The 13,916-nt window shown below is 40.0% G+C and overlaps 1 protein-coding gene across 3 annotated transcripts in view; it reads right to left on the bottom strand.

Moving 5' to 3' along the window:
• Positions 1-13,916, bottom strand: part of Ctnnd2 (catenin delta 2) — an 872,325-nt gene that overhangs the window by 41,920 nt on the left and 816,489 nt on the right. For all 3 annotated transcript variants that reach the window (XM_036206872.1, XM_036206873.1, XM_036206874.1), the window contains 2 exons: positions 5,234-5,444; positions 786-870 (listed from right to left, as the gene is read on the bottom strand). In XM_036206872.1, coding sequence (XP_036062765.1) covers positions 786-870; positions 5,234-5,444 — 296 coding nt within the window. The remainder of the gene's footprint in view (positions 1-785; positions 871-5,233; positions 5,445-13,916) is intronic.

Below are 13,916 nucleotides of genomic sequence, written 5' to 3'. Positions count from 1 at the left end.
TGGATACATGTATTGAACCAGCATGCTGTACTCTATAGATATATATATGTATTATGTGTTAATTAAAAATGGAAGAGGAGGATGAAGAGGTGTCTCAGTGGTTCAGATCACTCTTTACTTTTCAAAGGTCCTTGTTTCCTTTCCTAGCTCCTACATGGAGGCTCACAATCTCCTATAACTCTACATCCAGGGGGTTTGATGTCTTCTGACCTCTGTGATATCCTGCATCTATCCATACATACACTCAGGAACATATATAAACACTCACACATAAAATAAACAAATGAATAAGTAAATGAATATTTGAAAATAAAAGAAATCACAGCATAAGTGAGATGTTCATCATCAAAGCAAATCCTGAGTCTTGTGCTCGGTTCTTGGAACTTATGTAAAGGAGGAAGAGGGAACCAATTATACAAGTTGTTCTCTTATCTCTGTATGTACACCATGGCATATGTGTCCATATACATCACATACACACTAGTAATAATGATGATAATGATAAACAAGAAAGTTGAAAAGAAATTATAGGCTCTTAGGAAATCAAAAAAGATGATTTGGTGTAAGATTATGTAAGTTTAGATTTGTTAGTCAAGAGGGCTCTCATGTTGGTATTGTGCTTTATGGATGGAAATTTCCACTTCTCTTGTTTCGGCTACCAAGGCTTTTGGACAAACACCCACTATATCTGGGATGCTTCTTATTATGGTCATATTTGGCGCCCTTGGACCTGAAATCTGTGAGCTCAGGAGCCTCAGGTTTTTTTTTTAAAATGCCATCCTTACCTTTTTGTACAGACTCCTCAGATCTCGATACTGCCACATGCTGTTGAGGACCTGAGATGCAGCCTTGACCACCTTTGGAGAGTGTCTGATAAAGAAAAGACAGAAAATGCACATGATGAATGCCATTTTGGTTTGGAACCACACTGTCTTGCGAGCAAACATCAAAGTCTACATCCTCCTGGTTTGTCTCTTCAGTACAGTACTGTCATTCTAGTCCCCATTCTTCTCAATGGCATATCTGGAAGACGACAGCAGGAAGGCACTAGAGTTTGGCAAAGAAATGCCAAAAACGCAACCAGCAGAACCGTGACATTTAGGGAGAAAGCAGATATAGTATCTAATTATATAAAATGGAGGAGAAATTTGAAAAACAAGTGATTCAGTAACACTGACTGAATCTAGGAATTTTCATAGCAGTAATAAGAGAAATGGAGACACACATATCCCCAGGGCACAAATGCAGGTATCGGGCCAGCACACTGACCTATGTGAAGACAGGCAATTGCTTCTTGTTTCCTGTGGATGCTAGACATACACACACACACACACACACACACACACACACACACACACACACACCAATAAAAATTATAGGAGTCTAAAGAGATCATGAATTTGAGAGGGGGTTGTGGGGATTGGGAGAGGGAGGGTGGAATTGTACAGAAATGTATGAAATTCTCTAAACATTAAATAAAATACATATTTGAAATAAAAAACGGCCTTTGAAATGCAAAGGAAGCAGGTGGTAGATGGGCTGGGGTGGGCTTGGATTTGAGTGCTGAATTAAACGAATATTTATGACAGGCCTTTTCTAATGAAATCATGGAATGTCAGGACATGCAGATAGCATGGCTGCTGCTTTTCTGGGTCTTCATGTTTCTAATTAATGCGAGCTGAGGTTAGAGCCTCTCCATCCATTCACTGAAGAGCAACAGTGACAGCTACCTGTTTCTGAGAAACAATCCAACTGCAGCTGTACTGTAACAAAAAAATGCAGTCTTAGGAACTCCACTTTTCTCCCTAATAATACATTAGCTACAATAAGGTAGCATTTATTTTACTTCACTAAAATGAATGGATGTTTAATTATTCTATAATTTGTGATAGTATCATGCTGCAGCTATAGTTTGGAATTCCTGTAACTTAGAGAGAAATTTAAACCTTTTCGTGGCTAGACTAGAGCCCCTCTTGGCCTCATGCAATCAAGGTTACACAAAGACTAAATGCTCTTGTGCTTCACCCCTGGATATTTGTCTCTGGCAATGCCCAGGCAACCCTAGAGGAACATTATTAGCATTCAGGTGGTGGCGGTGTGCCTGACACATTTAGCATGAAAAATTCCTCTGACACAGTGCAATTTGTTGTTTCAACTTCTTGCTTAGTTACAAAATAGAGACTGTATGAAAAGCAGTTTAGCCTCTCAATTAAAATGCCAGTGTGGCAGGGTGTAACAGTAACGTGAAGGTCAAAAGGAACACTGCCCTCTTCTTAGTCTTTACTTTGGATCCTGCCACTAGACTGGTGTCATAAAAATATCTACTTGAAGAGCTGTAACTGTCAACTGAAGGACTAGAACAATTCAATGTTCCTAAGTGATTATAACCCTAGCCAGAGCACACAGCTCTCAACTGACAAGTAACAGTTCAGACTGTTAATAGCTTCTCTGCCTTATGATAAACACCATGACACATTCAGCACGATTTCCCATATAACTGTTGAAATCATGAAAGTGGATATGATGGACATGATAGAATGTCTGCAATGTGTGTTTAAAAATTGTATGAAAATAGTAAGTCATCAGACTTTGAAACAGTGTACATTCAGCTCCTGTAAGTGTTGATAACAATTACATAGTGCTTTGATCTTCAGGAGAGCTGTCAAATCAGGGGTGGCTGAAGATGTCTGATGGTGCAATTCCTCATGGAGTACCCATGGTGCATCCCAGAGTACCAGTTGCCTTGAATGTGTTCCCAGTACTATAGGGGTGTGGTTCCAATGCACTGTGGTGCCTTACAAGTCTGATTTGTTCATATCACTACATGGTTAGGCTTACTCATACTTAGAAGTCAAAGGTACAAATATTTAAACCCTAAGGACCACAGCTAGGCATATGTGCGTTTTCTTCTATGTTTTTGTTTGTTTACTTTGTCATGTTTGTTCCTATGCTGCTACAAATAAAATCGGATTTGAACTGAACAAATCTAGGAGCAAGTTCTAGGAGCAAGTTTTTAAGAGCAATTTAGTGTGGGCATATTTGTGATAGTTATATAGGATAGCTGGAATGAACTGGTATTTATACTATATTATTGGCTCCCAAGCTCAAAAGTTCTATTCCTGAAAAGGTTTTCTGATTTGTTAAAACAAATTGTGAGGTTCAAGGGAATCTTAATGCTTGCCGTCACCATAGGACTGAGCAACAAATATGAGTGTCATGCTAAGAATCAGAGCAATTCTCCTGGACTCGTTTGGTTTCAAAAGTGGTGAAGAGCAATTATAAACTAAAGTGTAGGTAGGAAATGAAAAGTTATAAAAACCTTGATTTGACTCTCCAACTATTCAGTATATTCATATACAAAAGAGATAAACCACATGAAAAATGGAAGGGCCAACTCAGCGTGAGAACTACAATTGTAAGAGACCTGATTCAGTTCAATTTAATACTTGTTATTAAAGTCACAGCTCCAGGCTGTTGACGAAGAAAATAAAAAGATAAGGAACCAATTAGATGAAATGAGTGACTGTCCATGAAGAAGTATTTAGTCAAATTAAAGGACACTCATGAGATCACCTACAGATGAAGAACATCTGCCCCTTTTAACAACCAAGTCGGGACCACACCTTATCGGGCAATTTAGTAGGTCACCAATGAGGAGTTGCTTTGTTTCATAGGTGATTTCTCTAAAAAGACTTTAAAATAGTTTCACCAAATAGTTTTCTGTGGCCATAGACAGACCACAGCATGTTTTCTAAACACAGACAACTGGAAGGACTTGATGGATGCCCAGCCATCTACTCCCAGCCTTCTTGTTCTTAAATTCAGAGACTGAACTTTAACCTTGGGATGTCTCATAAATACAGCAAATTGAGTGCTCCTGTCAACTGTGGTTTTATTGTTTCTTTAAGTGTGTATGCTTAAAAAAAAAAAAAAAAAAAAAACCAGTAACAACAACACTGCATTGGGCTCACAATGCTCAAGGCAAGTAAGCATGTCTTTTCCTCGAGACCCACAGGTCTGGTGAAGCTACAATGAAGAGGAAAACTGCATAACTTCCTACCTGCGAACTATGGTGTTTTACTTTCAGACAGAACATCACCGATTGTATAATTCAAGTCCCAAATCTACACTGCACAATTGCCCAAATCCAATGGGCTTCGCTCCTTGACATAAGAACATATTCAAATCGAATGTTGAATTGCTGAATGGACCTATTTAAGAATCTCAGGGTATTTAAAAACCTCCCCCGAAACTTTTATAACACACTGCCAATAACCCGAGTTAAATGAAATAATGAGACGGAGTTTCCAGAGAGTCTCAAAGAGCATTCCTCACCCTCTCCAATAACAAAAGAAAAATTAATTATTTAGCATTTAGGTGTAAAGGAATGGGAGGCAGGGAATGAAAAGGCAAGAAGTTGGTGGGCCCTTGATAATAAAAAGTTTACTCATTTAATTTTCTTTGATTACATCGAGGGACTTCCAGAAGACAAAATTTAATTAAGGGTAGTGAAGGTTTCTGTAAAGGTTGATATACTAGCTGATACACTAACATCCTGGCTGATGAAGGTTTTTTGTAAGTTGCATTCAGTTAGATCACCTTGATTCCTAAATCACAGAGGACTTTCCCACGTATGGAGGAGGTGCAATGGCTTGGTGGCTTGGAGACCAAGTTGTTTCGTTTTGTTCCATTTGGCGGGAAGCCCTTCCTTACCACTCTCCTCTCCAGGGAATTTCTACTTATCTTTTCAGGTTTGATGATCCCTGATTCCAGGAGGGGTATCAGGACAGGCCTGCCTTCAGTTTTAAGTTAGAAAGCAAGAGCATAGTAACTTGTTAAATTAAATTACCTGCCCAGAATCTCACAGCAAGTAAAGGAGAAGGCTAGATTCGAATTTAGTTCTCTCTGACTCTGTAGGAAGGACACAGCGAGAAAACTCCTTTGTGATGACTTGGAACACAGAAGCAAAGGGCATGGGTCCATTGATACAGGGGCTGGCAACCACAGATGAGGTACAACAGCAGGGAGACAATGTCATGTTTTCAGGCTAAGCTGGTTGGCTGCCCTGTGAAGGAACTCCGATCATGGTCTGGAACATAAAGTCTTCCTTAGCAGTGCAAAGACAATGCCACCCCTGACTTACTCTAGGGCAAAGGCAATGCCAGCCCTAACTTCAATGCACAGACAATACCACCCCTGACATCAATGCACAGACAATATCACCCCAACTTACTTATCTCCTTTGCTTTTGGAGATGCCGACCAACTTCTCGATGCCACCGGCATCCCGTAAGGCCTTGGCGTTCTCCATGTTCTTGGTGATCACTTCGTGCAGGGTGCAGCACACGGCTGTCACGGTGTCATCTGACATGGCCTTGCTCCCTGCGTTGTTACTATTGTTCCCTCCAGGAAGCCGGTGGACCAGGTCTCGCATGGCGTATTTGCCTTTAGAGAAGAAAAGGAAGGGGACAGTTTAGGAACAGTGAAGGGGGAAGAAGAGGGAACAGCAGAGAGACAGGAACAGAGGAGAAATGAGAAAGCAAGAAGGCACTGTGTGTCAATCAAACACATACACAGAAGGCACATACGGCTGCCCAGTGTCCACTTGGTCCAGGACCTCCTCACCACCACACTGTAGATACCCAAATCTATGGAAGCCCAGATCATGCATAAAGCAGCATGTGCGCATCCTTCCTAATACTTCAAATCACTTCTCCATCATTTCTGTTACTATAGAAATGCTGTGTAAAAGCAGTTAATGTCATACAACTAAAAAGAAAATCTCTGCATGTGACTAACGTACATGAATATTAATCAAATAATTTTGATGTGCAGGTGGATGAGTCCTGGCTGAGGAATACACAGTAGAGAGAACCAACTGTACTTGCTCACGGCCAAGGCCAAGGGTCTGATAGTCCATAGAGGTAGGATTGAGAGTCTTTGGGAGTGACTTTATGGCTCTAACCTTCAGTGATTTCAGTTCTTAAAGTAAGACGAATAATGATACAAAATCTGTAAGATTATTTAAAAGATGAAATGAGGAAGCCCATGGGAAGCATTTATTCCATGATTAAGAAAGGCCCCAGCCTCAATAGATATCATGTTGACATCCACGGAGGTAAAGAAAATGTATGGTGAGTGACAAAACCTTCTATGAACTTAGACTGGGATCTGTATAATTTAAAACAGCAGTTGGATCACTAGCAGGGAAGGCGACCTTGACAAATCGTCTAATGCAGTATCCTGTGTACTGTGGTAACCTTGTCTCTCCAATGAGCTTTTATTGCATGACTCTGTAATACAGCATTGACTAACCTGGCACGGTTTTCTTTGTGTGAAAAATGAATAAAACCCAACTTTACTTACTTAATTCACTTTATCATTACCAGTCTTGCCTCTCCCAATGATAAAGGTACTTACGGTGACAGATTTATGGAGTGTTTTTAGAATATAAAGCACTTTAGACATTACCAACAGCCCAGCAAGACAATTAATGCATCCCACCCGTAGCTTCCAATTCTGTTCCTTTAATTTACTTCTGGAAGTAAACAAGAGCCTGCAGCAAAGTCGGCTGTCTCTAAAATTCTTTTTGGTGGAATTGGCAAGGGTTCCAAGTTAGGTCCTTTACATAATCCCCCATCCCCAAACTAGACATATGTAGCCAGCTTCTAATAGTTACAGGAAACACTTTACCTGCAACAGACCTCTAAATGGCACCTTCTTCTGCTGATAAATTGTCTAGTGTGTGGCAGATTGGGCAGGAGAAAGAATCCCATGGGAATAGGCAGTATCTTAGCTCCAGGCATTAATAAATAAAACATAGGGCTCTGTAATATGATATTTTGATATCTGCTCTTATCCTTATTTTAGTGGCTTATTTTAGCTTGGACAGAAAATGCTGATATTTAAATTACGGAAATAGAAGAGTGTCTGCATTCAGTTGATGACAGGAGAGGAAGTGTCTGACAGAAGAGCTTTGACTTGAAAACCTCCAAATTCGGCATATTTATTGTCTAATGACAGCATTCAAAGTGGTATGGAGAGGAGGCTTTGTGCGTGGATAGTTAGTCCTCACAGCAGATTGCTTGATATATTTATCGTTAAATCAACTCAACTCTGACGAAGAGCTTGCTTCTGTTGAGCTCAGCATGCCTGTGGTTCTATCATAAGCCACCGGAAGACAAATCTGCCAACCACCGATGTAAGGAGATGGACATGTCCTTTTCTCCCTGCCTCTGGAAGGGAAGGGATGCGGGATGTTCTGATGACAGGATTGAGAGATACTTCACCCACTGAGCATTTGGGGCATTCATACTGAGAGTGTGGAAGACTGGTCTTGTGACCTTAATATTGTCCTGGTTGAAAGCAAAAACATTGAGAAGAGACTTACCCGTGGGATTTCTTAGTTTGGGCTGCTGTTTTGGCTTTAAAATGTCAGGGGCAAAGGATGTGGCTTTGTTGGAAGAGGGCTTGCTTGGCATGCATAAAACCCTGGGTTTGATCTCCAGCACTTGGGAGGTGGGGCTAGATCAATCAAAAGCTCAAGGTCATCCATCCTTGCATACATACAAAGTATAAGGTCAGCCCAGACTATATGAAACCTTGTCATATAGTCTCACGGATATAAAGTAAATAAATAAACCCATGTCAGATAATAGTGAATGTGTGGTTTCTTTATAGCCTCCCAATCTGTAAGGCCTAAAGGAGACACAACTGATCCTGTAATGTTCACAAGTCACGGAAACCACCCCACTACCAAGAAGCTATCTATTCAACCCTGTGTGCCAGGCCATGTGCCTAACATGCAAGGGACAAGGGGTTACCACTGCTGAGAACTCATTGGAACTCTTTGGTTTCCAATATGTCACCTACAGCACACAAATGCTTTATTGGACAGCTAGGGCTTTTTCTCAAGTTATCAGAGCCTATATTTTCACTAGCTGAGTGAAGAAAGCAATCAAGCATAATTATTCCCAGGTAGAAGACCTCTTGGCTGACTTTGTTGAGTCCTTTAAGAACATAATGTTCTTTTTCAATGTCTTTGTTAGTGTGTTTAAAAAAAACCAAACGAACACATCTTCTCACACCTGAATTTGAACACTTTTTGCAAAGGAAAATTGGGCAGTAGGGAAAACATTTCAGCTCTTTCTGGTGTTTGGAAACTTTGAGGCTAATTGAAGAGGGGAAGGGAAATATGGTCCACAGGATGATGATAGCCACAAGCGACTGTGCTCTGGGCTTATAAGATCAATTTTGGGAAAATGAAAAATTGGTTTGGCTTGGGGGTGGTGGAAGGCTTCACATAGGAGGTGGACAGTCATTTGGGAAGACTCTGCAGCTTGGGGGAGGGGCAAGATCCAGCTGCTTTTTTATAAAAAAAACACGCTGATACATTAAGAGCTATTGAGATTCAAAGGGGGAACAATGCAGTCTTTTTTTGACTTGGGTTTCTGCAGTTTTGATTTGTCAGCACAACTCAAGGTAGCTGGCTGCTCACTGCTCCACACCCTGCAGCTGCTTTTACCCCCCTAGTCTGAACATTAGAAAAAGCGAGTCTTGTTATGAAGTAAGAATCTTGGTCCCCTTTTCCTCTCCAACCCCAAGTCATTCTTTAGGGTCCCTGAGGTCTGAGAAGTCTTTGGATGTGAAAGGCAATTAATTCCATCTTTGTATCTGAAGCCATGAAGCAAGGCTAAAAGGTGAGGGGCTGTCTTAGGTTTTTATTGCTGTGAAGAGGCACTATGACCGTGGCAACTCTTACAAAGAAAACATGTAATGGAGTGGCTTGCTTACAGTTTCAGAGGGTCAATCCATTAGGATCATGAAGGGAAGCACGGTGGCATGGAGGCAGACGTGGTGCTGGAGCTGAGAGTGCTACATCTTGCGGGCAACAGGACGTCAACTGTGACCCTGGTCTGTATCCTAAGCATAGGAAACCTTAAAGCCCACCCACATACTGACACATTTCCTCCAACAAGGCCATACCCACTCCAAAAAAGCTACACCTCCTAATAGTGCCACTTTATATGCGCTTAGGGGGGCCAAATACATTCAAACTCCCACAGTGGGTTGAACTTACTTTCACGGTTTAATACTAATTAAGGTGACCAAATTGCTCATTTCTTCTCTCTTCAGTGATAGAATAGGAGTACAGAGAATGGTTCCATGGCCAAGGGTTGGGCGGGAGGATGGGACAGCTGGTAGAGACTGCCTTTCTAGAAACTTCAAGGGTAACAGCTTGGAAGTTCTTCTGGTGCCAGAGACCTAAAGGGCATGTGAGGCCCAACAGCATGGATTGGCTTAGGTGAATAGTTAAGTCCATTTGGGTTTGTGTACGTAATGTGACAGTGTTAATAGATGTGCTCTGTTGTAATATATATTATAAAAGGACTAAAGAGTCCAAGGAAAGTACAGTCTCAGATTACTTTAAATTTCTGTCTCCTAAGACTAACATTTTCTCAAAAAATCTTTACCAAAGGGAAATGCAAAAACATTTTGCAATGAGTGAATTACATCATAAGTCCTATGTAAAACATACAAATCAAAGGATTACAAGTTGTGTGACTGGCTAAGGCCAAGGGGGACATATTACTTTAAAGACTTAAAGAGGTTTCAATATTCTGCATCTAAGGTACTGAGAGTCCATGTATTTTCAGGCTTATTGTTTAGTAGTATCTATGCAAGATCCCATTTATTTCTTCATTTGAGGATTAATATAGACATTGTAAATTTCCACTTAAGCTGGCATTGTTTATTTAAAATAGTACGAACTAAAAGAGCATCTAACTAGCTTGAGATTTCATGACTTGCATTTTACAAAATATTCTTTTGTTAGCAAAAATAATTGTGTAGATTCTGTGAACTGGCTTATTCCATTCAACATATTTTGATGCCCTGTTTTTGTTTTTGACAAGATTTGGATCACTAAAGACTTATGTACATAATGCCCATACACTTGCTAATGTAGAACCAGGTTGCCCTTGGTATGCATATTCATGTTGCCTTTCAGGAAGTGCAAAAAGGGCATGTGTTATTGAAGTAGGCAGTGACTTTCAAATCTGATGACCACAGGCAGCCTTCCTGGATTCTGGCTGGTCTCTGGGAGTACGGACTCAAGTGCCTGTTTCCTAGCCTTCTCTCAGCTGGTGGGCAAAAAGAATATGGAGAAAATGCTATAGTTGAATGTTTTAGTTCAATATTTACCAAAGGAACCTTGCACACACACACACACACACAAAAAAAAAAAAAAAATAGGAAAAGATAGAAAAGTTCCTAACACTGGGTGAGGTGGTTTTGCTATTGTTGTTGTTACTGTTTTATTTTAAACATTATTTCTCTGAACCAAGCCAGATGTATATATCTCTGTAACTATCTCTCTCTCTCTCTCTCTTGCCTTTAGTCATTCAGGATTAACTTTCATGTCTTGTGTCCTTTAAGAACTGTTTTTGAAACTGCCTTCCCCAAATCCACACCCCATAAAATGTAAATAAATAAATAAATAAATAAATAAATAAATAAATAAATAAATAAAGTAAAAAAACAAAACAAAACAAAAAACGTAAATCATTTTTGGATTTTCCCAGACACCAAAAAGTATGTTCTCTTCTACCTTAGAAAATATGGGATGCAAAACTTTAGGTATGCATAGCATTATGTGGATTTTTTTTTATAAGCTTTAACATTTGTGGTGATAACTGTCCTGTTTATCAAGAATCTGACACAAGAGTTGGGTGTCATGGCTCTCATCTAGAATCTGGTACTTGGAGACTGACATCAAGTTAGAGGCCATGCTGAGCTACATATCGAGACTGCATTATCATCATCATCATCAGCAGCAGCAGCATCACAGTATAGAAACAATTAAACGAATACAAAATGATTTGACCAGTGAAGAAAAGGAGAACTCAGCTCCCATTTACTCTGACAAGGATCCTCATCCTGATCAGGTGTCAGCAGTGACTGACAGTGTTCTAGAGAGACACATCCTCCCCTTCATTTAAAGAATGGAATGATGGTCAACCTTTTAATACAAAGGTTTCAGAGAGCCACTTCCTTTGCTGGTAATCCTGGAATGCACTTGGATGGATGAGTGTAAGGCGTGGAGCTTTCTCACACCCTCCTGTGTCTATACTTAGGTTTACACCAAGTGTGCTCTCATGTGAGTCACCAACTACCTCCTGTGGTAGGACTCTCGTCACAGCCTTGGTATTACTGGTTAGGACAGGTATGCACCACAGACAATCAGCTTTACTGCCAACAGGGAATTCCTGATTTTCTCTCATGCTTGCCTAAGACCCTGTCTTAAGTCCCTGCTCAGCCACTGTGCCTTTGTAAAAAAGTATCAAAGTAGAAGCCTGCTTACAGGATAATCACACATGGTGTGATAAATACTAGGCTGTAGCTCATAGTCAAAACTGACATCATCAACACAGTGTAGAAGTCAGCATTCCCACAGCTCATTCAGATTCCAATCAGATCACTTGTAGAAGCTGGATGGCTTACTAATCCAAGATCAATAAAATAAAGATTTATGACCAAAGTGAAACACATACAACTTGGTTAACATTACATTTCAAATTAGGCTCACTATAAAAGCCTTCTTCCTACTTTCCTTGTCTTTGTGTTGCCTCATCTAACAGGTTATACTGTGAAATTTGAATGACAGTTTCTTCAGATGGAACCCTCTTCTAATGAATCCTTCAGAATGCATTGAACACATACTTGTGAAAGTTTCTTAAACACATGATAAGCCAAACAATTGTCAACAAAGACTACTACTATGCCTGGAAATGTAACAAATACATTGATCAGCCTGGGTCAATACAACTCAGAGCAACAGTTATAAAGTGCCTTTTCTATCTGTGTACTTTCTTTAACTGTAGGTTTTCATGGTAAATGATGATGCTGAATCTCACCAGCATGTAATCAAGTAAATAAAATCTGTAACCATGACCTTACCAGCTATTTTACATTTAAAGGCAAGTAAAATTTAATTAGACATGACAAGTCCATTAAGGAACTAGAGCATTTTGCATGTGAAATTGGTATCTGCAACCTCCTCCTAGGACACTGGCTTGGCTCTTGTTATATCGTTTAGGGGATTTCAGTCCTACAGGTAGCATGGTCGGGATCACTGAAAACAAGCTCAGAAACCTGGTGCAATCTGAACTAGGCAATGGAGGTGAGACTAGGAAGAGGTAAAGCTCACACCACAAAAGTTCTGTGTTCCTGAGCTCAGGAGCCTGAGGTGAAAAGGAATGGAGCATTTCCACCATAAGAAAATGACCACAAAAGCTAACTGTTGAAACCTGCAGCATACAGTCTTCACCTTGCTAACCATGAAGAAGTCTTTCTGAATGGATCAGCCCTGATTGCTGTGTCTGTGTCTATAAAACTGGCAAGGCAGACAGACCATCCAACAAATGGTCAAACAATGTAGCTAAGCAGACATCCACGGTGGCGTCTGCACTTCAGCAAAAGAGGAGACTAGTAAGGAAAACCAGTCCCTAGCTGTCTCCCCCATAGCAGCATGCACATCAACATAAAAATAGCACAGCACGGAAGATTAGCTCAGGGAATAAAAAAGCAAAAGAAACACACCCTGCTATTCCTGTAGCCCCCACATTGGGCTCCTAACCAACTTCATCTCTGACATGGGCTATATCCTTACTGATGATGACAAGGTTATCCTATGCACTAATTCCTGTTTGTCCGGTGTGGTGTGAGCATGCATAACCTTATGTATCACAGTAAATGTGTAGTCTTTTACTCCATATATGGACACCATTTATTAAGGCTGGCGCCCTTCTAATAATTCATAAGTAAAATTCTCTCTCTTATTATTTTTACTGAAAAATTCATACAAATTATTCTGATCACCATTTCCCCTCTCCCAACTCCTTCTAGATCCAGAAAGGTCTCCAATGACACCAAGGCCCAGATGATCCAAAATCCAGAACAATTTCAAGGCAATTGGCTCAGACGATACACCCTCATGGACTACTCCATAATCCTAAAATTTTCTTTGTGTCCCCATAAGATACAGCACCCCCCTCCAGTAGGAAGTAGTAAGAGAAGCTACGCCCAAATTCCCAAATATACTAAGCTGGCTTTGGAGATAGAATTGGCTCACTCCTTCTCTAAACCCAAGCATAGTCCTAAAAAAAAAAAGGTTGAGAGATTCTTATGTCCCATATCAGAAGAGCCCTCTGGTGTGGGACAGAGAAAAAGCAATATTTTTATTAAAATCAGGTTGATTATAAATGCGATCTCTTTATAAAGAACAAAAGGGGATATGATACAGATATGATAGGATGAAAGGGTAGATTACTGAATCTACTTTTAAAGAGCAACTTGTTTAAAATGTTTTACATTGCTATGGATTTTAGTTTATTGATACAAGTTTAAACTTAATTTTGTTATTATATATATATATATATTCTCATGATGAATTATGTTTATGTAACTCATTTAAATTATAATGGATAATTTAAAAAATACAGATTAATAATTAGTCTTCTTGGATAGTCCAACTTATAGTCATGTTGTTTTCTAGGTATACATAGATATAATTCAATTAGGTAGGTTATCTTCAAATACTTCAAAGACCTACAGAATATGGCATTTAAAATGTTTTAAAAATTTAGACTTTCTGGACAATGAGACATGTCTGCTCCTGGAAGCACCAATTTACTTAAGAGAAGATGATGGGCATTGAAGACACTCCATATGGAGTTTGTCTTCACCTTGGCAAAAATAGCCATTTGGGCAAAAAACTTTTCTTGCCTGGACTGCTTGATCAACTGGACATGCAGGGCCCATAGGAAGGTGACCAGTGAACTTTGCTTGGCGAAATAGTCATTCAGGTTCCTGCTTTGCAGAGGAAACTGCCAGACATGCTACAGGACACAGAGAGAA

Source organism: Onychomys torridus, chromosome 15, assembly GCF_903995425.1.
Source record: "Onychomys torridus chromosome 15, mOncTor1.1, whole genome shotgun sequence".
Classification (NCBI taxonomy): Eukaryota; Metazoa; Chordata; class Mammalia; order Rodentia; family Cricetidae; genus Onychomys; species Onychomys torridus.
This window is presented reverse-complemented; position numbering and strand designations above follow the sequence as displayed.